At 27.1% G+C, this 25,437-nt stretch overlaps 12 protein-coding genes across 12 annotated transcripts; 5 read left to right on the top strand and 7 right to left on the bottom strand.

Moving 5' to 3' along the window:
- Window positions 1-85: 85 nt before the first annotated feature.
- On the top strand, window positions 86-3,535 carry T552_00599 (hypothetical protein; the record flags this gene model as incomplete). Its single annotated transcript, XM_018369210.1, has 11 exons — window positions 86-358; window positions 405-657; window positions 713-771; window positions 819-993; window positions 1,037-1,180; window positions 1,222-2,117; window positions 2,162-2,273; window positions 2,316-2,545; window positions 2,589-2,684; window positions 2,727-3,310; window positions 3,355-3,535. 11 exons carry the CDS (start codon window positions 86-88, stop codon window positions 3,533-3,535), a joined length of 3,003 nt encoding a protein of 1,000 aa, XP_018226912.1.
- Window positions 3,536-4,174: 639 nt separating this feature from the next.
- On the bottom strand, window positions 4,175-4,591 carry T552_00598 (hypothetical protein). Its single transcript, XM_018369209.1, has 3 exons — window positions 4,428-4,591; window positions 4,342-4,382; window positions 4,175-4,297 (listed from the first exon to the last, which is right to left on the bottom strand). Exons 1-3 carry the CDS (start codon window positions 4,543-4,545, stop codon window positions 4,220-4,222), a joined length of 237 nt encoding a protein of 78 aa, XP_018226911.1. The 5' UTR covers window positions 4,546-4,591; the 3' UTR covers window positions 4,175-4,219.
- Window positions 4,592-4,638: 47 nt separating this feature from the next.
- Window positions 4,639-5,687, bottom strand: T552_00597 (hypothetical protein). The gene is made up of 4 exons (XM_018369208.1): window positions 5,595-5,687; window positions 5,376-5,544; window positions 5,205-5,332; window positions 4,639-5,161 (listed from the first exon to the last, which is right to left on the bottom strand). The coding sequence occupies exons 1-4, from the start codon at window positions 5,640-5,642 to the stop codon at window positions 4,685-4,687; spliced, it is 822 nt and encodes a 273-aa protein (XP_018226910.1). The 5' UTR covers window positions 5,643-5,687; the 3' UTR covers window positions 4,639-4,684.
- A 622-nt stretch (window positions 5,688-6,309) lies between these two features.
- T552_00596 (hypothetical protein) lies at window positions 6,310-7,646 on the bottom strand (the record flags this gene model as incomplete). The annotated part of the gene is made up of 6 exons (XM_018369207.1): window positions 6,310-6,369; window positions 6,417-6,985; window positions 7,029-7,107; window positions 7,179-7,272; window positions 7,325-7,426; window positions 7,474-7,646. 6 exons carry the CDS (start codon window positions 7,644-7,646, stop codon window positions 6,310-6,312), a joined length of 1,077 nt encoding a protein of 358 aa, XP_018226909.1.
- Window positions 7,647-7,879: 233 nt separating this feature from the next.
- On the top strand, window positions 7,880-8,427 carry T552_00595 (hypothetical protein). The gene is made up of 3 exons (XM_018369206.1): window positions 7,880-8,105; window positions 8,157-8,259; window positions 8,303-8,427. Exons 1-3 carry the CDS (start codon window positions 7,926-7,928, stop codon window positions 8,380-8,382), a joined length of 363 nt encoding a protein of 120 aa, XP_018226908.1. The 5' UTR covers window positions 7,880-7,925; the 3' UTR covers window positions 8,383-8,427.
- A 524-nt stretch (window positions 8,428-8,951) lies between these two features.
- T552_00594 (hypothetical protein) lies at window positions 8,952-10,219 on the top strand. The gene has a single exon (XM_018369205.1). The coding sequence runs from the start codon at window positions 8,998-9,000 to the stop codon at window positions 10,174-10,176; it is 1,179 nt and encodes a 392-aa protein (XP_018226907.1). The 5' UTR covers window positions 8,952-8,997; the 3' UTR covers window positions 10,177-10,219.
- A 241-nt stretch (window positions 10,220-10,460) lies between these two features.
- T552_00593 (hypothetical protein) lies at window positions 10,461-16,791 on the bottom strand. Its single transcript, XM_018369204.1, has 18 exons — window positions 16,723-16,791; window positions 16,555-16,681; window positions 16,340-16,507; window positions 15,503-16,289; window positions 15,406-15,460; window positions 15,224-15,363; window positions 13,573-15,182; window positions 13,472-13,531; window positions 13,372-13,426; window positions 13,128-13,330; window positions 12,628-13,080; window positions 12,244-12,585; window positions 12,050-12,199; window positions 11,782-12,007; window positions 11,278-11,741; window positions 11,042-11,232; window positions 10,931-11,001; window positions 10,461-10,886 (listed from the first exon to the last, which is right to left on the bottom strand). The coding sequence occupies exons 1-18, from the start codon at window positions 16,743-16,745 to the stop codon at window positions 10,507-10,509; spliced, it is 5,505 nt and encodes a 1,834-aa protein (XP_018226906.1). The 5' UTR covers window positions 16,746-16,791; the 3' UTR covers window positions 10,461-10,506.
- A 379-nt stretch (window positions 16,792-17,170) lies between these two features.
- T552_00592 (hypothetical protein) lies at window positions 17,171-17,586 on the bottom strand. The gene is made up of 2 exons (XM_018369203.1): window positions 17,504-17,586; window positions 17,171-17,460 (listed from the first exon to the last, which is right to left on the bottom strand). Exons 1-2 carry the CDS (start codon window positions 17,550-17,552, stop codon window positions 17,216-17,218), a joined length of 294 nt encoding a protein of 97 aa, XP_018226905.1. The 5' UTR covers window positions 17,553-17,586; the 3' UTR covers window positions 17,171-17,215.
- Window positions 17,587-18,420: 834 nt separating this feature from the next.
- T552_00591 (hypothetical protein) lies at window positions 18,421-20,225 on the top strand (the record flags this gene model as incomplete). Its single annotated transcript, XM_018369202.1, has 10 exons — window positions 18,421-18,449; window positions 18,496-18,576; window positions 18,621-18,861; window positions 18,907-19,141; window positions 19,184-19,305; window positions 19,351-19,440; window positions 19,486-19,724; window positions 19,773-19,900; window positions 19,945-20,046; window positions 20,089-20,225. The coding sequence occupies 10 exons, from the start codon at window positions 18,421-18,423 to the stop codon at window positions 20,223-20,225; spliced, it is 1,404 nt and encodes a 467-aa protein (XP_018226904.1).
- A 53-nt stretch (window positions 20,226-20,278) lies between these two features.
- On the bottom strand, window positions 20,279-22,168 carry T552_00590 (methionine-tRNA ligase; the record flags this gene model as incomplete). The annotated part of the gene is made up of 6 exons (XM_018369201.1): window positions 20,279-20,823; window positions 20,869-21,080; window positions 21,134-21,495; window positions 21,540-21,827; window positions 21,873-21,988; window positions 22,042-22,168. The coding sequence occupies 6 exons, from the start codon at window positions 22,166-22,168 to the stop codon at window positions 20,279-20,281; spliced, it is 1,650 nt and encodes a 549-aa protein (XP_018226903.1).
- Window positions 22,169-22,207: 39 nt separating this feature from the next.
- T552_00589 (hypothetical protein) lies at window positions 22,208-24,187 on the top strand. Its single transcript, XM_018369200.1, has 7 exons — window positions 22,208-22,493; window positions 22,539-22,917; window positions 22,964-23,089; window positions 23,136-23,551; window positions 23,598-23,796; window positions 23,845-24,056; window positions 24,100-24,187. Exons 1-7 carry the CDS (start codon window positions 22,254-22,256, stop codon window positions 24,139-24,141), a joined length of 1,614 nt encoding a protein of 537 aa, XP_018226902.1. The 5' UTR covers window positions 22,208-22,253; the 3' UTR covers window positions 24,142-24,187.
- A 319-nt stretch (window positions 24,188-24,506) lies between these two features.
- On the bottom strand, window positions 24,507-25,108 carry T552_00588 (hypothetical protein; the record flags this gene model as incomplete). The annotated part of the gene is made up of 3 exons (XM_018369199.1): window positions 24,507-25,005; window positions 25,037-25,044; window positions 25,085-25,108. 3 exons carry the CDS (start codon window positions 25,106-25,108, stop codon window positions 24,507-24,509), a joined length of 531 nt encoding a protein of 176 aa, XP_018226901.1.
- Between the last annotated feature and the right edge of the window lie 329 nt (window positions 25,109-25,437).

The raw sequence follows: 25,437 nt of genomic DNA, 5'->3' as shown, positions 1-25,437 counted from the left end.
ATAAATAATACAGGATGAATATAAAAAGAAGAGTAATTCAGCATTTCTGCGGAAATTCATGTATCAGTTTTTTTAAGAGGAAAAAATGTGTAATTTCAAAGGGAAAAGAGCTGCCGACAGTAGGCGATCAACTACATGGATATTTAGTAGAAAGAGTAGTTATATTGATAGAGAAAAAGAGTATTCTAAGGAAAAACAGAAAAAATATATTAAGGAGCTTGATTTAACGGCAGTTTTATTAAAACATGAAAAGACAGGAGCAGAACATCTTCATATTATGAAAAACGATAGAAATAATGTATTTGCAATAGGATTTCATACACCACCGCCTAATAGTTCTGGAGTACCTCATATTCTTGTTTCAATAATAATTGGTTTTATTTTATTATTAATGAATTTGGTAGGAACATACAGCATTATGTGGATCAGCAAAATATCCAGTCAGAGATCCTTTTTTTAAGATGTTAAATAGAAGTTTAGCAAATTTTATGAATGCTTTTACATGTTCTGATCATACAATGTATCCATTTGCGACAATGAATCCTATAGACTATTCCAATCTTCGAGATATTTATTTGGATGCGACTTTATTTCCAAAACTTCGAAAAACAGACTTTTTACAAGAAGGATGGCGTCTAGAAAACGAAGATCCAAAAGGTTTTTCTTATTTCAAAGCCAAATTATACATTTTTTTTTAACAAATATATAATAGATCCACAATCGCCTATCGTTTATAAAGGTGTTGTATATAACGAAATGAAAGGCCAAATGGTTATTTCATTCTATTTTTCTATGAAAACCTTTTTACATTTAAATAGTCTAACTCATCTTATCTGTTTTATATTCGATATCAACAGCAAATGTTTAAAAATACAATTTATCAAAATGAGAGTGGTGGAGATCCAGCAGTCATTACAGATCTTACTCATGAGGATTTGGTTAATTATCATAAAAAATATTATCATCCAACAAATTCTAAATTTTTTACATATGGTAATATTCATTCACTTATTTTTTTTATAATAACAATTATAAGGGGATTTCCCTCTAGACCAGCATTTAGAAGCTATCAATTCTAAAATATCTTCTTTTGATAGAACTGTTATTGAAAATGTTCAAAAAAATATTGAACCGTTTAAGTCACCAAGAAGAATATATGATATATTTCCTTTTGATCCTTGTTAGTTCATATTATTTCAAAACCTTTCTAATTTTATGTAGTATCAGATCCGGACTCTCAAATAAAAATGTCTATTTCTTTCTCTGCTAACGATATAGCAAATGTTTTTGAAACTTTTTCATTTCGTGTACTATCTTCATTATTACTTGATGGACATTCTTCTCCTTTATATAAAAGATTAATAGAAACAGGACTTGGGTCAGATTGGTCTCCAAATTCAGGTTATGATACAAGTTTTAAAACAGGAATATTTTCAATAGGTCTTCAAGGCGTTGCTAAAGATAATATTAAAAAGATTGAATTGGAAATTAGGAATGTATTAGAAGAAGTGGCAGAAAAGGGATTTGAACAGCATAAAATAGATGCTATACTTCATCAAATAGAGCTTAGTCTTAAACATAAGTCAGCAAACTTCGGTATATCTTTAATGCAAAGTTTACAATCAGGGTGGTTCAATAATTCAGATCCATTTTTAATGTTATCTATTAATGAAATTATTGCTAAATTTCGAGATTATACACGTGATAATCAATATTTAAAATCATTAATATGCAAATATATACTAAATAATACAAACTCACTTTCATTTATAATGATGCCATCAAAGACATATATGCAGGATTTATCTGAAAATGAAACCAAGTCTTTAATGACTAAAGTAAATTCTTTATCTTTAGAGGAAAAGAAAGAAATTCAAATGCAAGCTTTAGAATTATTGAAAAATCAAGAAACTAAGGAAGATGTATCATGCTTACCAACATTAACAATTGATGACATAGCAAAAAATATTTCTAAGGTTGAATTATTTCATGAAAAAATTGGGAAATTGAATGTACAATGGAGAATTGTTCCTACAGAAATTACATATTTCAGGGCAATTAATCCTTTAAATAATCTTCCAGAATATCTTAAGCCTTACTTACCATTATTTGCTGAGGTGATTTATTAGAAGAATTAATAGATTTTAATTGATATTTTAAGGTTTTGACTAATTTAGGAACTCATTCCCAAACAATGTCGGACTTAGAAGATGAAATTAAACTTAAAACAGGAGGATTGAATGTTTCTACTTACATTAGTACTAAATATAATGGTAAGGCTTATTATTCTAAAATTTTATTATTTAAATTTTTAGATTTAAATACAATAGAAGAAGGATTGTTATTTTCGGGTCATTGCTTGTCCCATAATATACAATCTATGTATGATTTATTTCGTAAATTACTTCTGGAAACAAATTTTGATAATGTCAAAAAATTAAGATCATTAATATCTATTAATAATAGCAATATAATGAGTTCACTTTCAGAAAGTGGGCATTCATACGCACGTGCTTTTTCTGCTTCTTCACTAACTTTAGGAGGAGTAAGTGTATAATTATTAATTAAATCTATATTAATTTGTTAAGAAATTCTCAGAAACAATGAGTGGAATAACTCAAGCAAAGTTAGTTAGTAAACTTTCTATGAAAGAGGATTTATTAGATGTTGTAGATAAACTTAAGGTATATATTATTGTTATCAAAGAAGAACTTATAAATTTCTAGGAAATTTCAAAATACACATTTTTTCAAGAATCGCTCAAAGTTTTCATTACTTGCAGTGATAAACACATAAGTTTGAATAAGAAGGAATTAGAAAAGTTTTTCTCAAGTCTTCCAGCAAATTTAGATGATCATAAACCTGAAAATGTATTTCCTCAATTTACTCCGTCCTTTGGCAATAAAGCTTTTTTTCCATTACCATATTCTGTTAATTTTGTATCTCTTTGTTTACTAGGGACTCCATATATACATCAGGATGGGCCTGTTATACAGATATTATCCAAATTACTTACTCAGCAATATTTACATAAAGAAATTCGTGAAAAAGGTGGTGCATATGGTAGTGGAGCTTCATATAATAGTTTGGAAGGAATTTTTGGATTCTATAGCTATCGAGATCCAACTCCTCAAAGAACATTATCAATTTTTGCAAATTCTGGGCAATGGGCTATAGAACACAAGTGGACTCAGAAAGAACTCGATGAGGCCAAGTTAAACGTATTTCAATCATTAGATGCTCCTATTAGTATTGATAAGGAGGGATTGCCTTATTTTATCAATTCTTTAAGTGATGAAATGCGCCAACAGTTAATATTTTATTATTAATTTATACTTTATTAAATATTTATAGATACAGAGAACGTCTTTTACAAGTAAATATAAACGATTTATATCGAGTATCGGAGAAATATATTCTTAAGCCAATATCACAGCAACATTTAAGTATCACAGTATTAGGAGAAAAAAAAAAATGGATTGAACAAGAAGAACAATGGAAAATTTTTGATCTAAATAAAGATGTAGATATTTAATCACAATGAATAAGCAATTCTAATTATCTTGAAATCATTACATGCCTTATTTTTATTTAATATATATATATATATTAATATTTTTAAACGAAATTTTCAAATAGATAAACTTGTTATAGATATAGTACAGAATGGTTATTTCACTGCTCTTAGGTAGCCTTTCTATGCACAATCTGATACTCCTTTATGCAAAGTTTATAATGATGAAGGACACTGATGTTGTGCCAGAGCAAAAGACACATTTTAAGCGCTTACCCAAGTATCAGATCTACTAAGCATAAGATTGAAGCTTAGGTGGACTATAGCTAGGGTACATCTATCCTAAAAATATTTTTATACAAAAATAATATTTTTTGTTATAATAATATACAACAAAAGCATGCAAAAATATATTAATAGGAATCATTTGCATACTTTTGCTTTTTATATAATTTTATTAAATATTTTAAGATTAATTAAATATTATTATAAAATAACTCTCTAAATAAAATACCATAGAAGTATATTCATATTTTTTATCTATTATATATGTAAAAAATAACTCTTGATTTTTTTTGTAAAAAAAACTTTATTAAACTTTTACACATATCATATATATGCCATATTACCTTAAGATAATAGCAATACATACTAATTCACATTGCTAAATATCCATACACACTTGGATAATGATAATACTACAATTCATTGTTTCTTTAATGATATTTTTACTTTTTCTATCAAAACTTCTCTACTATCCGTTTCCTCAAAAAAAATATGATTCTATTAAATATCCATTAACAAAGAAAAATAAAACAATATTATACCTTTTGAAGCCATTCTCTTAACATTTCATCTGACCATTCATCTATATTTGATTTAATAATATTGTTTTAAAACTTCTTAAAATTACCTGGCAAACAAATTTTGTCAGACCATAAATGAACAGTAACTGCCAATGTAATAACAACAACAAATGTGTATAAAAGGAACTTTTGATTCAAAACACCATCAAGCCATGTCCGTTTCATACTAAATGAATATACATAAGTGTCGTCAAGACGATATATATATATAATTTGTTAAAAAATTCGAAAAAAGCTACAAAGAAATAACACCCCATGATCAATTAGCTTCATACATTATTATTATTTGAAATTAAAAATAATATTATGCATTATTCGAGAGCGTATCATTCGTTTCATTTGTTTTCCATATGTCAGCATGTCGTTTTACCACAAGTTCCCAATTAATACAATCAAACCAACATCTTAAATACTTTTCTTTTCCAAAAACACCGTAATCATGTATCCATGCATATTCCCAGCAATTAACAACTAAAAGAGGCACAAGCAATGTCTCTACTTGTATATCATGTTTTACTGCATCATTTAATACAGGTTGACCAACAGAAAGACCCATTGCAATAGATCGTCTTTGATGATATGGTTGTCCTGCATTAAATGTCGGAAAAATCTTAAGTTGTTGTTGAACTAAATCTTCCACTAACCATACCCAACCAGATCCAAATATTGAAAGTGCTATATAAATAAAGTGCTCTTTAAATGAATGAAAATCCCCAAAACTTGAATTAAGATATTCTAAAAAGTGCTTCGGTGGCTCATTATGCCCTTTTATCTTACCTTTCTAAATAATTATAAGTTTTATCACTAATACTATATATCTCAACTAAGCCTAAAAAAAAAAAATGATTATTAAAAGCTTGTGAAGAATGATTATATATATAAGAATGAGATGCACAATTAGCCGATTGATGTGCAATACTTTCAACATCTCCAATATCCTCATAAACAGTGCCTAAATCACCAATAAACATTATATTGGTCCAATCTCATAATACCCTTAATATATTTATTTAATTCATCTATATGATACTTCTGCTTCTGAAAATAAGCAATTTCAAGGCCTTTAGAAGAATATAAAGGAGGGAAACCCTCTTTTTTCCAATTCCAAGGTAAATGAAGAGGAGGAACATAATGTGTTAAACAACGAATAGGAATAAACCATTTCTAAACATACATTAAAAAATGATACAAAACATCTCCAAATCAGTGAATACCTTCTTTATCTGAGGTGGAAATCCACAAGGTTTAAAGAGAAAAAGCATATTGCAGCTGGTCGCTGTTAAGGTGGTTACAAGGTAAAAGATGAAAAAATAAATATATAAAATATAAAAACATAGTTAACTAGAGAAAAAAAATAATTGAATATATGTTATTAAATAGTAAATAAATTAATGGTTTATTTTTTTTGTATTTTTTGAAAGATACCAAACCAAATTACCTTTAAAAGTAAAAACAGATTATTAAGAATCATTTTGAATCATTATTTATTGATGTATTTCCAATTATTATTAGAAGATTTTTTTTGAATGTCTTTAATGATAAACATTGTCAATGTCAAAATTCTAAATTACTTGAATAAACATTCACAGTATATCCATATAATTTAAATAAATAGAAAAATGATAAAAAAAGATTGATAAAGTCCATATCAATTTCTATGTAAATTATCTAAAACTATTTTTTTAATTAAAATTGCCAGCCTAGTAAAGTTTATACTGAAAACATGTCGATCATAAAATGTTATTATAGAATCCAAAATGTCATTCACTTTGCCAAAAACATTATCTAATCAATTGCTATTTAAAAAAAAAATATCTAGAAAAATACTTACATATTATTATAATCATTTCCAGTATATTCTATAAGTTGTTAAACCAAAATCAACAAAACGTTAAACATATGAATATATTTAATTGATATATATTTTTACTAAGTGGGTTTTTTTGGAAGCCATGTGAAAATTTGATGATCATTTCCTGAATAAAATTCCTAAAACAGATAAATATCCATTATATCAGTAATGAAGAAAAAGATACCGCTGAATATTTTTTACCAATAACGCATGACACTTTCCCCTCCATACTATTAAGAGTTTTAATTAAATTGCCATGAAATAAATCGAATATATGTATTTGAGAATTGTTAGAAGGAAATAATGTAAGTGGAGTTTCAGATTCATCAGAATGAGTGATATATGGACTTGTTTTCTGAAAATGTGTATTTTTAATTTTTTGGCCATAATGAATAAACATATTCAAACCATTCTGTAAATCCCATAGCCTCATAACTTCATCGTGACCAACAGATACAAGATAAAAACCATCACTTGTAAAACCTAAACCATTTACAGGGCCATTATGTGAACAATTCCTCTGGGTTGCAAAATCGATCTGTAAATTATATTGATGAAAACATTTCAAACAAGAAATAGCACGACGAACATCCCATAGCCTTACCGATCCATCACTTCCACCTGATATAAGAGTATACTCATCTCTAGGAGACCAAAGAACTGTTAAAACACTCCCCTCATGCCCCCTCAAGGAATGTGTAAATGCGCCCGTCTTTAAATCACAAAGACGAATCGATGATGAATCAGTGCCACCTACAAACTCAATTAATACTAAAACAAAACCCATCACTCTAACATGCAATAAGGCAATGGCTTGCAATAAGTGACAAACTATGAGCGTATACTTTATCTTCAAGATCAAATGAACACACATCCTTAAATATAGCTTAGTTTTATAAAATCATTTATAATAAAATAATGCCTGCATAGTATCCGTATCCCAAACTTTTACAAGATGATCAAATGATGATGTTGTAAATAAACTTTGATCAAAAGACCACCAATTAATATCAGAAATCTCATATTTATGACCTGAATGACTAACAAAAATATATCACCATAAAAATTCAAAAAAAAAATACAACAACTAACACTGGTATAAATGCAATTGGATCTATACATGTCTCCTCTCTATCTTTTTCCCCCTCTAAATCCCACAAACATACTAATGATTCTGTTCCCCCAGAAAGAAGGCTAAAAACACCAATTTTAAACAATTTCTAGTATCAAAAAAAACCCACTATCTTTCTACATTGTTATCAAGAACTAATGCCTGAATATTTCCAAAATGCTTCCTTTTAAACCGTTTAACTGGTTCTGAATCCATTGACCATATACTTCTTAAATATTGCATACGGCGCAAAATACACGACGACTGGGCTCCAAGAGACCGAAGAAAAAGGAAACGATCCATCTAAATAACTAAGCATATGAAACCTACATATAAACCTACATATAAACCTACCTTTTCACCAGTTTTTTCTGCTGCTTATTCTCCTGCTTTTAATAAGTCGTCATAGTAACGACTAAAAAATTACCAAAATTCACATAAATTGAGCTTTAAAGGCATAAAAATAGACTTTTTTAAGATAATCTTAACATATTTCTATTATTTCTATGTAAATTATATTTTTAAGAGAGAAAAAAGCTGCACAAATTGAATAACTCGGATATTTTTATATCAATATAAACAATGAAAAAGCGACAAGCAAATGTCTATGACGCAGTTTCTGATAAGATTTTTGATCCACATAGATATACAAAGCCATTAAACAGCTCGGAATATCCTCGTCTAAAAAAACAGCGTCCTCGTGGACCTGATGAACATTTAAAAATAGTTTCAGCAGATCCAGAAGTGCAGCTCCCGAATTCAGTAGTTTTTTGAATGGAAATGGATAGCTGGAGGGGTATTAATATGATATAGGATTTACTTCGGTCATTATATCAATATATTTCAGTTTATTGTACAAAACATCAATTTTCACAGCTTTTTGAAAGCCTAGATGAGACAGCATTATTAGCATTTGGTAGATAATAGCAGTCTTTATAATGTTAATTGAATGGGATTAGGATTTTTGATAGAAAAAACAATGGAGACACTTTTAGGAGAAGGAGAGAATATGTTTATTGAAAAAAAACAAGATATTTAGATGAATTAAGTTATTTTGGAAAATAAGACATTAAAAACGCTATTATTTCGAATATAAATACATATCATACATATAAATGTCAAATATTCATACAAATGGTGAAAAATGATACATTTTTCTAATAAATGTACTTATCGTATAGAATAAGACAGAATAACGTTGAATTTTAATTCTTAATACATAATCCTATGGACATATTTCAAGTTATTTCTTTATTTATTCAAAAAAAGCTTAACATAATCTTTTTTACAGAAAAAAATTCAAATAATATAAAGAAAATAATACAAAACACATATATTAAATCCTATCAATTAAAAACAACTAATTTAAATAAAAATTTCAAGGTAATTTATTTTATAACCAAATTTATATTTTAAATTTTTCTTGGAAAAAAAAATAGATAAAATAATCTTTTATTTCTAATTTATTATTACATTAATCTTCATCTTTTTCCTATAAAATTTATAGACATTTCTATATTATTTCTTGATTAAAAATATTCAACTTCGCTATTTTTTGCTGATAAAAACTTTAATATTTTGTCAATAAAAATGCTGTTTTTAAGGAAAAAATGAACAGCTAAAAGCCTCAAAATGAATTAGAAATGAATTAGAAATGAATAAATCTCCAGAACCAATTTCTTTATCTTTTCAACCAACAAAAATAGCCCCAAAATGGGGAAATTCTAAGTCATTAACATATACAAAAAAAAAGATTTTTAAAAACAATTCAGATGAAGAAGAGGAGATAATAGAAGATGAATTATTAAGTGGATTTGATGACTCTGGCGCTTTATCATTAAATCCTGAAAGAAGTTCTAAGAAAGAACCATTAGTTATACCGGCTCTTAAAAATAGAGACTGGCGTCAAGAAGTTCTAAAATACCGTGAAAAGAAGCTATATCTTGCTAACGAGGAGTATTTACAAAATGGAGGAGTTATTTCCCAAGAAAAAGATTTGAAAACATATGGTTTAACATTTATTGATAAAGAAAAAGAGAATCCATCTGAAAAAATAAGTCAAGAAGTATCAAATACATCAACTTCATGTCTTTTTAATGCAAAAGATACGGAGGAAGAATGTGCTATTAAAGCATTATTAGCAGAAGCAGAGGGGCAAAAAACAGAATCAAATCTTGTATTACCTATGACGTCTAATACAGATTGGAAAACAAATGCTCGAAATTTAACAGAAGATGAACTATATAAACGAGATATTATGTGTTTGCCAGATCCGGCAACATTGGAGGATTATGAAAATATTCCAGTTGAGGAATTTGGTAATGCTTTATTACGAGGGATGGGATGGAAAGAAGGGGAAGGTATTGGGAAAAATAAACAGGAAACAAAAATGCCTAATAGGATGGTTCGAAGAGCGCAGTTTTTAGGTATTGGTGCAAAAGAATATGATTCAAAAGAGCAGGATGAATTGGGAGCATGGGGAAAAGGTATTACAAAAAAACAAGCAGATAAAACATATGTTCCTGTTTTGAAAATAAATAAAGCAACAGGGGAAATAATACATGAGGAACCAACTAGAAATAGATCAAAAGAAACCTATGAAAAAAATACCACTTTTAAAGAATCACAAGAGAAATTTAAAAGTATATCAACAAAAAGAAGCAATAATTATTCTTTTAAGGGAAACGAATCAGGGAATTCGTATAAAGGGCGTACTGAGGATTCATATCATTCTAGTTACTCAATCTCAAGGAAAAATTCAGATGATTATAGGCATCATCATAGTGGTAGAGATAAAAATCAATATTATAATACTTATAAGGATAAACATTAGTTTTTTTTACATATATTAATACCGAAAACATAAAAATCATATTTCATATTATGATATATTTTTAAATCTTAAAGATAACTTAAAAATAGCTTGAAACAAGTAATGCAGATCACGTATATAAAAAAACTAGACATAGGAAGAATCTATATCAATTTTTGGTTTATAATAGATTAACATTTAATGTTATAACTAACATTTTTCAAAAAATATATCAAAAAGTTAGATATTTATGGAATTTAACAAATTCTAATCAAAAAAGAATGCACACCTATAAAACTCACATACCGATTTCTTATATTAACTCTATTTATAATATTAATTACAAAGCTATCAATAACCTGAAAAACAGATATGATTTAAGTCAGCTTTAATCATAGATGAATTTTCAGTTAATTTAAATTCATTAAAATCCTTAAGAATTCTAGATTTAAGTTCGGAATCATTATAATCTTTCAATGATTCAATAAATACTTTGGCTGCTTTCACGGCTTCATTACGCACGCTCTCATACTTTTTATTGCAAAGAGCATGGTAAATTATGTTCCAATTATCTAATAATGTATCATTATTTTTTAATTGATCGAATAAAAAAGTATTTAAAAAGTTCTTTTTAAAAATCTTTTGAATAGATTTGCATATTGCTATTTGTATATTCCATGTTAATTGAATATTTTCTTTCCAGATCCTCACCAATTCTACATAACAAGTATCTAAAATTAATATTATTAAAAATAATAGAAACGTTTTTCAATACATGTTTTATCACTTTTTGGATAAAAAGCACTAGCAATTATATTTAAACTATGTTCACGAAGAATTAATCCCCTAAATAATATAAGAAATAATTATGAAATATTTTTTTTACATTGACTTTGAATTTTCATTATCTTCAGATATTTCTTTTTTTTCTAAATCATTAGATATATATTTTTCTATAATTGAATAAATATTTTCAAAACTCTCAGGGGTTGAATAAAGCTCCATATATCTATTGAAATGACATAAAACATGCCGCTGGTAATTGATATTATTTCTTTTTGTTTCTCGAACCAAAATCTATTAAATATTAATATAATACATAATATCAAGAAGCACGATTACATCAAATGTTTTTTGGATTAAATATGCCTTATCCAATAAATAATTTTCATTGTAAACAAACAATGTAATAAAAGCATTAAGAACTGCTTCTTTACCATCCCAAAACTTCCCTTCAAGAATATCCATAAGATTTGGAATAAGCTTATCTAAATATTCATCTATTTTAGAAGATTCAATAACTTTAGTTAAAGCAATTGCTGATATCTTTTTTAATCTCCAATGATTATTATCTAGACCAAAAATTATAAAATCAAGTATTTTATTCGAATGAAGAGCCATAAATCCACTACCTCCAGCATTTTCATTCCATATTTCGTTAAATTGAAAACTAACACTTTCAAATTGATCATGTTTACCTAAAAATACAATTGGAAGAAATAAATGAAATAAGGATACAAATTTTTCATTAGCATAAATCGATATATGTTTATATACAGAAGCAACAGTTATTAATTTTTTCTCATCTTAAAATATTAACATTATTTCAAAAACTTATTAATATACCTTTTTCTTCAAAATATACTTTTTTCAAATTAGAATCCAATAAAGTCAAATTTTTAATTGATGCAATACGTGCTATATATCCTAAAGATGTAGAAAAAGAAATCCTTGCGGTATGATTTCTATCAAAAAGACATGCTTGAAAAACTCGGAATATATCATTTGCATATAAAGAAACGTAATCTTTTTTTCTTAAAATAATACTTATAATAACTTTGGAACATGCCAGCTATCACAATTCATATTATTTATAATAAAAAAGATAAAATACCTTAGTAGGAAGACCAACAGCTTTCTGTGTAGTATTAAGAAGAAGGGGTATAGTTTTCCGGGCTACTTCCTCATCAAACTTATCTATGCAAGATTCAATTGCATTCAAAATTGGCGAAGTTCTAAGTAAAGAAACCCTTGCATCATTTAACTTCAAGTTCAGAATATATAATTTCAAAAAATTATCACACTTACTTGTTCTTGAGTCATATCAAATCTATCTGCGTTTAATTCTAAATAATTCATAGCTTGAGGCTCTAATTCAGTAAGAAAATTCAGTAAATTATCAATAAGCACAGGAATAAAAGGCTTCAGAGACAATTCTGATGTATCGCATATTTTTATTAAAGTATCTAAGGCATATCCTTTCACTTCCTGAATATCTGAAATTACACTTTTTAAAAAAATAGGAATACTCTTTTCTAAAATAATATTTTGGTCACTTTTTTTATTGTTTCTATAACCAATATTCTTGATAATAAAAGATGTAATACAACGACATAAACTAGATGCTGCTAACCGAACTGTTTCTTTTATCTAATCACAATTAGTAACAAAATGTCAAAACTTTAATACTACATCATCAATTGCACGAAAACTCATTATTATAATATCTTCCAAGTAAGATTCTATACTTTCAACTGTTTGTGTTTGAAGAAAATCCGCAAGTGCATTACAGCTGGCCTCACGAATATACCACGATTGATCACCAAGTCCCTTTAATAATCTATCCATAATATCTTTATTAAATTCTGAAATTTTTTCCAAATTAACAAAAATATTGAATATATTTTCCATTACTTTTTTAACATCTGATATTGGATGAAATTTATATAAGAACAAGCAAGATATCATTTTTTTAAATAATTCAGGATTATTTTTTATAATATCAATTTTTGTATTACTTGAAATAATTTCATTAATACTAAAAGCAACACCTTTTCGAGTTTGCCAAATAGTAGAATTTGAAGAAATGTTAAGAAATTGATACACCAATTCAGGATTTCCTAATTCTGTTGCTAAACTACAGACCTAAAAGCAGTTTTAAAATGAGAATATTCTGAAATATATTATAATACATCACCATATGTTGATATTGAAGTATTGTTTTCACGATGAATTTCATGATCAAATAACTCTGTTTCTGATGTAATAGTTCTTTTAATTTTCTTTTTGCTTGTTAGACATAAAATAAGATCATTAACTAAACTAGATTTCATTTCTTCAGAACACTTTTCATATAGTAATTTTAATCCCTTTGATGCCAATTCTTGAATAAAACCTAAAAAACTATTAAACAGCACCAAAATAGTCAAATCTTACTATCTTTATCCGATAATAATAGTATAAAAGCATTTTGCATGATTAAAATATTATCCTTAATCTCATTTTAGCAAAGCAGATAATAATATCAAGAAATTACTTGAATACTTAAGGATTCTCCACAATATCGAATTAAAGACAAAAGCCATATTATTGATGCCTTACAATATTAGATAAAAATTAATAATTAAGTTTTCTTACTTTTTTTAATGAAGGTTTCGTGCTTATTATATACTCCTGAAGTATTTTTTTCAAAATAAAGTCCATATGTTCAGATCTTGAGGTTTCTGGAATACTTGAAACAGACATATCAACAAACTTGTACAAAAACTTGGACTTCCATCCAGCTGCAATACATGAAAGAGCTTCTCCGTCAATAAAATATGAATAAACATGTTCGGTCTGATAATTTTCAAATATACAATTTAAAATAGCATCAATTTCAGGCTGCTTAGGATCTATGGTAGCTGCAATCTTTCCTAAAGTAGTAGTTATAATTTCTCGAAGTTTAATATCTGTTTTTGATTTTATATATAAATCAATGATTGTCGTAATTAAGGAATTAAATTTCTCTTGATTTGAAGTTTTAAAGTCAGAAAGAGTATCAAAAATACTTAATTCGCCAAGTGCTACAAGAGCAGAAATATTTTCAAGTCTATTACCTGAAGATACTTTTTCAATAATAAAATTATAACATTGATATAGTAAATCAATATTAATTGTAGTTAAACGACCTCTAAGCTTTAAACGACTTAATATATATCCCAAAGATAATAAAGACGAATGGGTTGAGAAAGATTGTCGATTAGTTTGAGATGTTTCAGAACGAGTAAAAAGTATTAACAATTCCGTAATCCTTTCAATTGATATATTATAATGACTTCCAACAATTCCTAAAATATGAGGTACATTGTACTCCAAATTTTCTTTAGACAATAATAGAAAAGCTTGAAGTAAATCAAATTTGTCCGTTAACATTAGTGTTAAATCATCAGGTCCAAATGAAATTAACTCAAGAATATCATATGCAAACTCCAAAGGTGTTTCACAAAAATTCTTAAGAAGATATAGAAAATAACTAATCAAATATTTTTTGAACTTAGTATTATTATTCCATGCTATATCGATCTTTTTTTTATACGTTATTCTAAATACCTCATTATCACTAATAGCAATATCAAGCTGTTCTTCCCATGCCGTATTTAAAGGATTAAAATTTTGAATATATTCATCATTTTGCAGAAGATTCATAATTAAAGTCTGCCGAATAAATTTCATCATATGATTTTTAATATTAGGTGACAGTGATTCAAAATAACGACTAAAAAAATTATCACCATGACTGTTTAATTTTTGATTTTCTAGTGTTTCTATCAGATCTTCAAAAGCAGGAAAAGAAGAAAAATTATAGCTATTTTTCGAAAAAACATTATCTTGATTCTGCTTCACATCTTTCATTTGATTAATTATTAAAAACCAATAGGGATCTAGTCCCTTTTTTGCCTCTTCTTTAACTTTAGGAATACAATTTTCTCTTAAACAAATTAAACATAGCATTCTCGCCCTACTTTCATGAAAAGGAAAAATTGCTAAACAATAGCGAAGTGCAGAAAAATGTGCGTCTATATGATCGGAAATAATAATTTGAAACAACAAAGAATTTAATTCTTCTAATAATTCCTCTTGAATATTTTGAAAACGAGGCATTATTAAAAAAAGAGACTGTTCTATAGACAACCTAACTGATTTTGTTTCCTTTTTAAGAGAATCAAATAAAAATTTTAAAACTGAAATATCTATATAATTTGTTTCTATAAAATATTAAAAATTAAAAAAAATATATAATTAAAACCTCTTTTAGCAATAAGCCCGAAAGACATAAACAATTGCTCTTTCAATTGTTCATTTTTATCTTCATCATTCTGAATATAATTTGTTATTAAAGTTAAAGTAGGCCGAATAATAGGCTTTAAAATATCATCGGGTGATATTCTATAGAATTAAAACCATGTTTTTCGATCTAACAAAATATACCTTGCAATCCAATTAACAAAAGCAATTGTCGCTTGTATTATTTTTTGCACATTATCTAATAACGTTAAATATTTATATATTGATACTAATATAATACTTTGTAAACCGTAAGTCAGTAATTTAAGTATATTTTCGGCATTTTTTGCAGCGAAATAACTTTTAGTCAAGAGGTTTATTAAATGTACATAAATCTGAGCAGAAACAGGATTTCTCTTGACTGTCTCTAATTCATTATTATCTCCAACTAAAAGGCTATATATTCCATTAATCACTTTTTCATTTTCTAGATCAACAGATAACTTTTTGAGACAAGCCTCAGCAAAAGAACTAATATTATAATCAGTGTCAAATTTAAAAATAATAAATGTAACGAATTTTTGATCTAATGAAAAATAAGATGTAGAAAGAAATTGAATAACCCCTATTTTTATTCTATTGAGTACATCTATGTTAAACGTATCTAATCCTTTTGGAGTCAAAAATTTAAAAGAATCAAAAGATAACCCTGGACATGTTTTTTTCAAAATAGATATTTGTAAAGAAAAATTTGCATCATTCAATGACAAATTAGCATTATTAAGATAATTAACAGATGAAAGTTCTTGAATTTTTTCCTTAGATAATTTTTTAGATAAAGAATGAAAATATGATAATGAAAATAGCGATAAATCTTTAAATACATCTGCCATAAATGCAAAATCTTCTGAAGAAGTATCAAATACAGACTTTAAAGACTGGTCATTTTCAAATCCGCATATATTTGTTTTATGAGAATCGCCATATATTTCTAAAATATGCAAAATTAAATATGTAATTTTTTTTTTATGTTCAATAAAATAAGTTGAAACTCCTGGTATTAATTTGGATAACATTTTTTTTTTTTCCTAAAGATTTTAAGAATACAAAATGTAAAAATATATGATTCTTTTTTTACTTCTTCATTTAATCTAAAAAAAGCCGTTTCTAAAAATAAAAGAGTGAAATTTTTCACAAAATTTCCAACAGTTTCACTATGATATTGCTCCAACAATATATTTGTTGGAAGTTTTATATCCTCATTTGATTTAATTCGCAGACGAATATGAGTACAAATTTGAAGAACCTAATACCATAAGATCTAAAATTTAATTTCTTGCAAGATTAAATTACTTTTTTCCTAACACTTTCATAAGGACTTGCTAATTTTAAAAGCGTAGGACATAAATATGTTTTTAATGTATTTTCTAATTCAATACTTGTATTTGCTAACCCCAAGTGAAATTCAACTTTATCAAGTCTATTTTTATCAACTTTTCTTTGCAAAAAAAAAAAAATAACAATTTTAGCTCCTTATCTGCCATCACTAAACAAAAATATTTATCAATAATGAGCAAAAATGAACTTTTCTTATAACCCTAATGAAAAGCAATTGAACGATAATACTTAAGTATATAAAATAAGTATATATTCGTAATCACTCTATAAAACACAACATAATTACGTTAAAAAATTTTAATATATAATAGTTAATTAAATATAAGAAAAATATGATTTTTTCAATCCTTAAAAAACAAGATTAAAAATATAAAGAATTCATAAGATAAAATCTTATTGATACAAATATACTGAAAAGGCTCATTTGATAAACATCCTAACCCTTATTTATCTTCAAAAAAAGAAATTTAAAGACTGTACTAGAAAAGTTGAAGAATAAATATAAATTATAAGAAAAACAAGCTATATATTTTCTATCAACAGATACGTATGTCAACAAAAATGATAAAATAGCCCATCAAGGGCAATTACTGAAAAAATCAATGAATCTATTCAATCAAAAAGATGCAAGAGATCCTATGAATGCTAATATAGCGAAAACGATTGTAGCAGATGCAATTGAAATACGAATAGATCCGCTTGGCTCACTGCTAACGCTAACGTTAGCGCTTAGAGAAATTGATTCATTTTTTGCTTGTAAATTCGAAGGACCACCAGAAGCAGTTTGATTCGCAACTTCACCTAATGGTTTCAAAATGGTTTTATTCGCTTCTTCTTTCACATCTTTCATATCCCGTTTAACTAGACTTGATAAGACAACCTATAAATATTCCCATAAACTTACCCAGCTGCGTCCCGCTAAAAGCAGCTCCCCTAATCATAACAAAAAACATTGCAATGGTTATGCATATACTAGTAATATGAAAATGCATGGTGATAAATTCTTCAATCCAAAAATATGCAAAATATCTTTATAGTCTATTATCTTAATCGAGAGTAATTAAGAAAGGAAGAGGGGACTGGCCTCCCTTTATATTTTTTTGTAACTTTTTTTATGCGTTATCAAAAGAGCAAAATAAATTGTGGCGCATACTTATGATATGTAAACATTCCAGAAAAGACCTTTTTGATTCAAATAATTATCCAATCAACATTTCTTGAATTCTGATTGGCAGATTATTAGATAAACAATATTCCGATTTTTATGAAAACAAGGATACCCCTTCTTATTAATTATGGCGCACAGGAATTTATTTCCTATTTTGATAAATTCTTATCAATCGTAAATATAAAAGATAAAAATAACCACAACAAATATTAAATTATTAAATCAAAACATGTTAAATATCTCATTTTTTACAGCATATATATATAAAATAGCGCATAATATATAAGATATTTAAAGATTAAGCTCTAAAACAAATATAATATAAATAGATGTAAGATTCAACTATTTTTAAAACTTAAGAAAACCTCATTAATAAATGGAGAATATATTTTATATTTTTTAAAAGATTATCTGTATTTTATAAATTATATAAATAACATTTTACTGATGTTATAGAAAAATATTTATCTTAAGCTAATATTTATCTTGAGCTAATATTTATAAATTTACTAAGAACGAGTAAGAACAAGATGTAAAAAATTGAAATTTATCTTTTTTTTTAAAAAAATTTCTAAAAAAAAGCAATTTATAAAAACAAATCTAAGGTTATATATATATATATATTATTATTATCATTATAGAACATTTAGAATATGTCATTTGAAGATGATTATTCATCTGGGTATTTTTTTTTTTATTAATTTAAGCCTTTTTTTCATATTTTATAGTGATTTAAATGATATAAATAAACCGTATTTGACGCGTGAAAATGTACAATTATCTTTTCTCTATCAAGAGGATTACATTATGTGAGTTTTTTATGGGGTTAAGAGGGGTAGATTTAGGAAAATAGAAAAAAGAGAACATATCAACAACAATATGCAAATATCTATTTTTTACGTCTTGTTCATATTAGACCAAAGATTGTTCATAAGGCACAAGAAAAGTGGGATGGTATTTTTGTTAAAAAAAAAAAAGTAAAACGCGCAAGTCGTTTGTTAGATATTGTTCATGGGGAAATATGTTGGATTATTGGGACGGTTTATATTGATGCACCTTTGAAGCCAAATATTTTAAAAGATATTAAAAAAGATGTATAATTTTTTGATTTTTTTCTAAAGTTAACCATTTTTTCATAGTACTGGATGATTTCATCTACAAATGAAAAATATATTGATTCTACGAATAATGATGTAATATTGGAAGATGAATATGGAAGAATTCGTCTTGTAGGACCAAAAATACTTCAAGAATTTTTAGTTACAGGATGTGTTATTGGTGTATTGGGGTTTGAAACTCGAAATGGAAATTTTCAAGTAATTGACATTTGTTTTCCTGAATTACCATATCAAAGTCTAATACCTAAGGAAATTGGTATATATTTCCATATTTAAGAATGTATATAATTTTTTCTAGATACTAAGACTAATAAATATGTCGCATTTGTTTCCGGGCTTAATATAACAGATAAAACTTGCAATTCATTAACATTATTACTTCTTAGTGAATATTTGACAGGGGAAATTGGTGGCCGTAAGGTATGCTATATTCATATTTTTATTTAGGTTTAAGTGCTTTTTTAGGATCAAATAGCTAGCTCCCAAATAGTTCAATTTATTATTGCAGGGAATTCTATAGGGTCATCGAAAAATAATAATGAATTTGATAAAAAGGTAAGAATGAATTAATTCAGAGTATATATTTCTGACATTTTTGAGAAAACATATAATAATACTTTTACATATAATCCTATACCGATAAAAATGCTAGATACATTTCTTTCAAATATATGTGTTACAACATCTACAATACTTATGCCTGGGGAATCGGATCCATCAAATGTTTTATTGCCTCAACAACCAATTCATTTTTCAATGCTTCCAAATGCCAAGCATTATTTTGGGTCTACATTAACAATTTGTACAAACCCTGCATGGATAGAGATAGATGGAATAAAGTACTCTAGAATATTTATTATTGATTGTTAAATAACAATTTTTGCTAGATTTTTTGGATCTAGTGGACAAACGATTAACGATATATACAAATATACTGATAAAATTGATAAATTAACAATTATGGAATATACATTGAGATGGCAACATTGTGCACCAACAGCACCTGATACTTTATGTTTCTATACTAATAATTTTAAAACATTTCTCATGAAGTCTTAGGGTGTTATCCATTTTCTGAAAAGGATCCATTCGTTATGTTAGAAGCTCCTCATGTATATTTTCTTGGAAATCAAGAGAAATTTGATACGAAATTTATTGAAGGTTGATATATAAACCTTTTTCTATAATGCTTAAAATTATTAGGTGAAAACGGACAGAAAATACGTTTAATCACTCTTCCAGTATTTAGTGAGACTGGATCTATCGTCTTATTAAATCTCTCAACACTCGAATGTGAACAAGTGAAATTTAGCATTCATAGTATAATGTCTAATGTCTAATATATGATATATAAATGTTTAGATATGTACATAAAAGTTAAATTTTAATAATTTTATTTTTCTGAATACATTGAAGGTAATTTTGGAAACAAAAGCATATTTCTTTTAGATTGAATTTGTAAGTATGTCTTGTCTAAACCCAATTTACAAAATTTAAAACTTCTCCGAGATGGATGAACATCTAATTGATCTAATATTTCAGATGCTTTTTCAGGAATAAAAGGTTTTAAAAGAATTGCAGATAATCTTATCGCTTCTAATGTTCTATAAATAACTGGATCAACATTATCAGGCTGATTATAATATTTCCATGGTTCGAAATCTTGGAAAAATTTATTGATGGAGGTAATGAAATGAAAGATAGACTGTAAGGCAGCATGCAACTGAAATTTAGACATATGATCATCAACTTTTTCTGCAATTGTATTAATATTTGCATCGAATTCTTGAAATAAAGTATTTTTATCTACATATTCTTTTGAACAAAGTAAAGCACGTTTTAAGTCAAAATGAGAGGAATAGACCCTTAATAGAAGATTTCCCAACTTCCCTCTAAGATCTACATTATAATTTCTTATAAAATCAGATAAATCATAATCTTAAAAATATTAAAAAGAAACTAAATAAAAATTATATAATTTACTTTTATCACTATCCAATCTTCCCTCTTTTATAAGAAAATACCTTACAGGATCAATTCCAAATGTTTGAATTTTAAAAAAAGGATCAACAATATTTCCAAGTGATTTAGACATTTTAATATTATTCATTGTCCAATGCGAATGTGAAACTATTTGATAAGGAAGGGGTAAATCCGCTGCAAGTAAAAGTGCTGGCCATAATATACAATGAAATCTGATACAAAAGAAATAATAAGCATGTAAAATATAGTATAGGAAAAAAATTACCGAAGAATATCTTTACCAATCAAATGAACATTAGCGGGCCATTCACCAAGCATCGAATTACTCCATGGATATCCCGCATTCGTTATATAGCTTAATAAAGCGTCAAACCAGACATATATTGTTTGAGACTCATCATCAGGTACTCGAATACCCCATGAATAGCGAGAGCTTGGTCTAGATATACTAATATCATTTAATCCTTGCTCGATCATATGATATAAATTATTTTGCTCGGATCTGGGAATAACAAAACAAGGATTTTTTCTGTAATGATCCAATAACTGATTTTTAAATTTAGATAGTCGGAAATGATAATTATTTTCAGAAATCCATTCAACATTGGCACCCGTCTCAATAGAAATCTACTATGACTAAGAAAAACACTTAAAAATAATAAAACATTTACAGTCGACATAGCACCATCTGAATTCCGTATTTTTTTAACAGCTTTAGATGGGTAAAAGGTTTCATCACGTGCAGCATACCATCCTTCATGTTTATTTTCATAAATATATCCTTTATCCCTCAAAACTTTCCAAAAACATTGGACAGATTGACAATGTTTAGGATTAGTTGTACGACTAAAATCTTTATGATCAATATTTGCTAATTTAGCCAAATATTTAAAACGCTCCGACATTTTCTCACAAAATAATGAAGGACTTAAACCTGATTTTAAAGCCGCCTTCTCTACCTATAAGGCATTGGTATCATCCTAAAAAATGAATAAATGTTCCACTTTAATACCGTGCTCATCAGTTCCAATTCTTAAAATAACAGATTGATCTTTAAGTCGTAGATATCTTTGAATTACATCAGCAAAAACCCAATTATACAAATGGCCTATATGAGGATCTAAAACAAAACGATATAAAGTTAAAAAACATATATTTCTTTATCTTCTTTACCTGAATTAACATAGAAAATAGGCGTCGTAATATAATAAGTTTTTCCAGTAAAAGAACTATTTTTCCTAGAAAAATAACAACGAACTAATAACTTATATGAATAAGGATCCGTATAAATAAGTTTCATATAATTAATAAATTTCTTCCTAAAAATTGTCATATTTAAGATTTTTTTAAATTTTCGAAGTCAAGATTAAGTTCGAATCTTCAAAATGTTAAAAAGAAAAATTTCAGAGGATCTTGAGACATTAATTCATGAAGAAGAACCAGATAATCAGGAGAAAAATAAGAAAGAAAAGAAGGATTCCTTTTTCCTTGAAAAAAAAGAAGATTTTAAGAAAGATGATTTAACAACTTCTAATGATCTTGAACAAATAGATGAAAATATAAGAGAAGAAAAGGAAGAAATTGAGCCATTACCTACTCCTCCATTGGATATGTACCTTGATACGGTATTTTTGTTGGATATTGAAGTATTTTTTGTAAAATTTGAAAAGGTAGATCGAACACGATTAGATTTTGATTTTGAAAAATTATGTTCAATTTCTCTATCGAATCTCAATGTTTATGCATGCCTTATATGTGGGAAGTACTTTCAAGGGATTTTTGCTATTTTTTACATTTTTCTTCTGACTGGATTAGGTCGTGGAAGGTCTTCTCATGCATATTTTCATAGTTTGGATGAAGCGCATCATGTTTATATTAACCTTCATAGTCTTAAGATATATGTACTTCCAGAATCATATGAGGTACAAACAAATGCATTGGATGATATTAAATATGTTTTGAATCCGACATATACAAAAGAACAAGTAATGGCAATGGATATAAATATTGAGCCATCTTATGATTTGGATAATAAAAGATATTTTCCAGGTAAATTGAATATATAAAAATGGGAATTGATTATATGAAATAATAGGATTTGTGGGTTTAAATAATATTAAACAAAATAATTATCTTAATTGTGTGATTCAAGCGTTATCACATATAACACCATTTCGGAATTATTTTATTTTAGAGAATTTTGATGGAAAAAGTGAACTTGGTAAAGACATATTTATTTATTTTTTTTTCTGAAATATCAAAAAAAGTTCAAAGGTTAAGTATTCTTATACGAAAAATATGGAACGCCAAAGCATTCAGAGGACATGTATCTCCTCACGAACTTCTTCAAGAAGTATCATTAGTGTCGGGAAAACAGTTTAAATTAACAGAACAAAGTGATCCTCTTGAATTTCTTTCATGGCTTTTGAACATCATTCATCGTGATCTTGGAAAATCTAAAACAAAAGTAAAATCAAGTGTAATCCATAGAATATTTCAAGGAAGAGTACGAATCCAAAGTCAGCAGATTATTGCTAAATCAGATGCAAATGATGCAGATCGATTGCGATTTGAAATTGGAAGAGAAATTAAAGAAAATATATTACCGTTTCTATTTCTAACATTAGATTTACCTTTACCACCTTTATTCCAAGATGAATTTGAAGACAATATTATCCCACAGGTCTCAATATTAACTAGATTTTTAGAAATTTCTTACTAACATATAGGTTGCATTATCTACACTACTTGCAAAATATGATGGTATAACATCACAAGAACTTTCTGGACAAAGAAAACGCTATAAAATTGTAAAGTTGCCTCCTTTCTTGATTTTTCATATTAAAAGATTTACCAAAAATAACTGGAGAAATGAAAAAAACCCAACAATTGTTAATTTTCCTATTAAAGACCTAGATATGCGAGGATGTAAGCGAAAACTTAATTGACCATCTAAATACTAAAAATTTGAAATAGATGTTGATCCTGTCCCGCCGCCAGATGTATCTACAATATATGATCTTTCTGCAAATATTGTGCATGAAACTGTTTCTTCTATGGAAGGAGATAAACGGGTTTTTCGAACACATGTCCGTAACAAATCTAATGATACATGGTATCAAATTCAGGATTTATTTGTTGAAGAAATACCAAAAGAAATGATTTTTTTAGGTGAAAGTTATATTCAAGTAAAGCACATATATATTTATTAACAAATTTAATATTTTTCAGGTTTGGGAACGAAGAAATCATAAGAAAAAGGCAAATGATTAAAAAAGAAATTTGAATAATTTCTATTTGAATAGAAATTATATGAAAAACTTTAGAGTCATATTGACGTATTATTTTTACAGTAATAACAAAACAGATAAAATATCGACAATATTTTAATCTCTAATCCGAAGCTGAGATCAATTTATAGTAATCTTTCGAATCAACAGAAAACCCTTTTAGAGTCATTAATATTGTTTCAACCCAATTCTAAACAGATAATATCAATTTTATATTAAATCAATAAAGAAATATTTAACAATATTTTAAGGATTTATTGAATTTAATTTTTAATAATACGTATATTGAACCAAATAAAAGACGATTTATTACCAAAAAATCAATAACAAAATACCAGTTTTCATTATTTACTCTGGTATGATATTCGAAATAACACGGATCCAAAGACTACATCCATTACAAGAAACAATTGCTTCACCTGCTTGAATTTCCTGAGAACTTAATATAAACATATCTCCGCAACGACAACTCAAAGAGAATTCGTTATTGCAAACAGAATAAGTAAAGTCTTCAAGATAAACTGTTTCATAAAAAACAGATGTCATAGATTCTTTTGGCAAAGTCTCAAGCAGTTCCTGCTGAAGCCGGTAAAAAGATTGACGAATATCATCTATTGATAGACAATATTCATCGGAAAATTCTGGTTTCAAAGATAACTCTGTTGATATTGAGTTTTTATACTGTTTATCGGGATGAACTTGCAATAACCGTTTTCTATATGCCTCTCTAAGCTCTTCATTTGTAAAAGATGTCTTAGGATCAAGTCCTAATATTAAAAGAGCATTGCACCGAGAATTACAAAAATGAGAATCCAGTTTTAAATAATAACGATTTGTAAAATCACAACTAGATTCAGAAGAAATATCAGACCATTTACCTTATTGCCTACAACAGCTTTTTTTTAGATAATAAAGGCTGTTGTAACGGAAAATGGCAGATTAAATGACATTCTTCACCCTCTACTTTTTAAGGTCGAGGACTAAATAATGTCTACAGGTTTAGGGTTAAAGTTTTCGACCTTAGTTTTATACTGCGATAAAGATACTTGCTTACTGTGTGTATTTATTCTTTGCCTGACGTTTATTATGGAAGCTGCATATTGTTTTTCTGTTTCTGTATGATGTATAATTAATGAAAGCTCATTTTTTATGTTTTTTTTGTGCAATTTAAAGTAGTATAAGCAAAAATAGAGAGAAGAATGTGTTTAATGAAACTAAAAGTGCATATCAAACATTATTAATCAAGTATTCTTTGATTAAAAATGAAGATCAAAAAAAG

This window comes from Pneumocystis carinii (assembly GCF_001477545.1).
Source record: "Pneumocystis carinii B80 chromosome Unknown supercont1.3, whole genome shotgun sequence".
Lineage (NCBI taxonomy): Eukaryota > Fungi > Ascomycota > Pneumocystomycetes > Pneumocystales > Pneumocystaceae > Pneumocystis > Pneumocystis carinii.
Note: the sequence above shows the minus strand (reverse complement) of the source record. Positions and strands in the feature narration are given on the sequence as shown.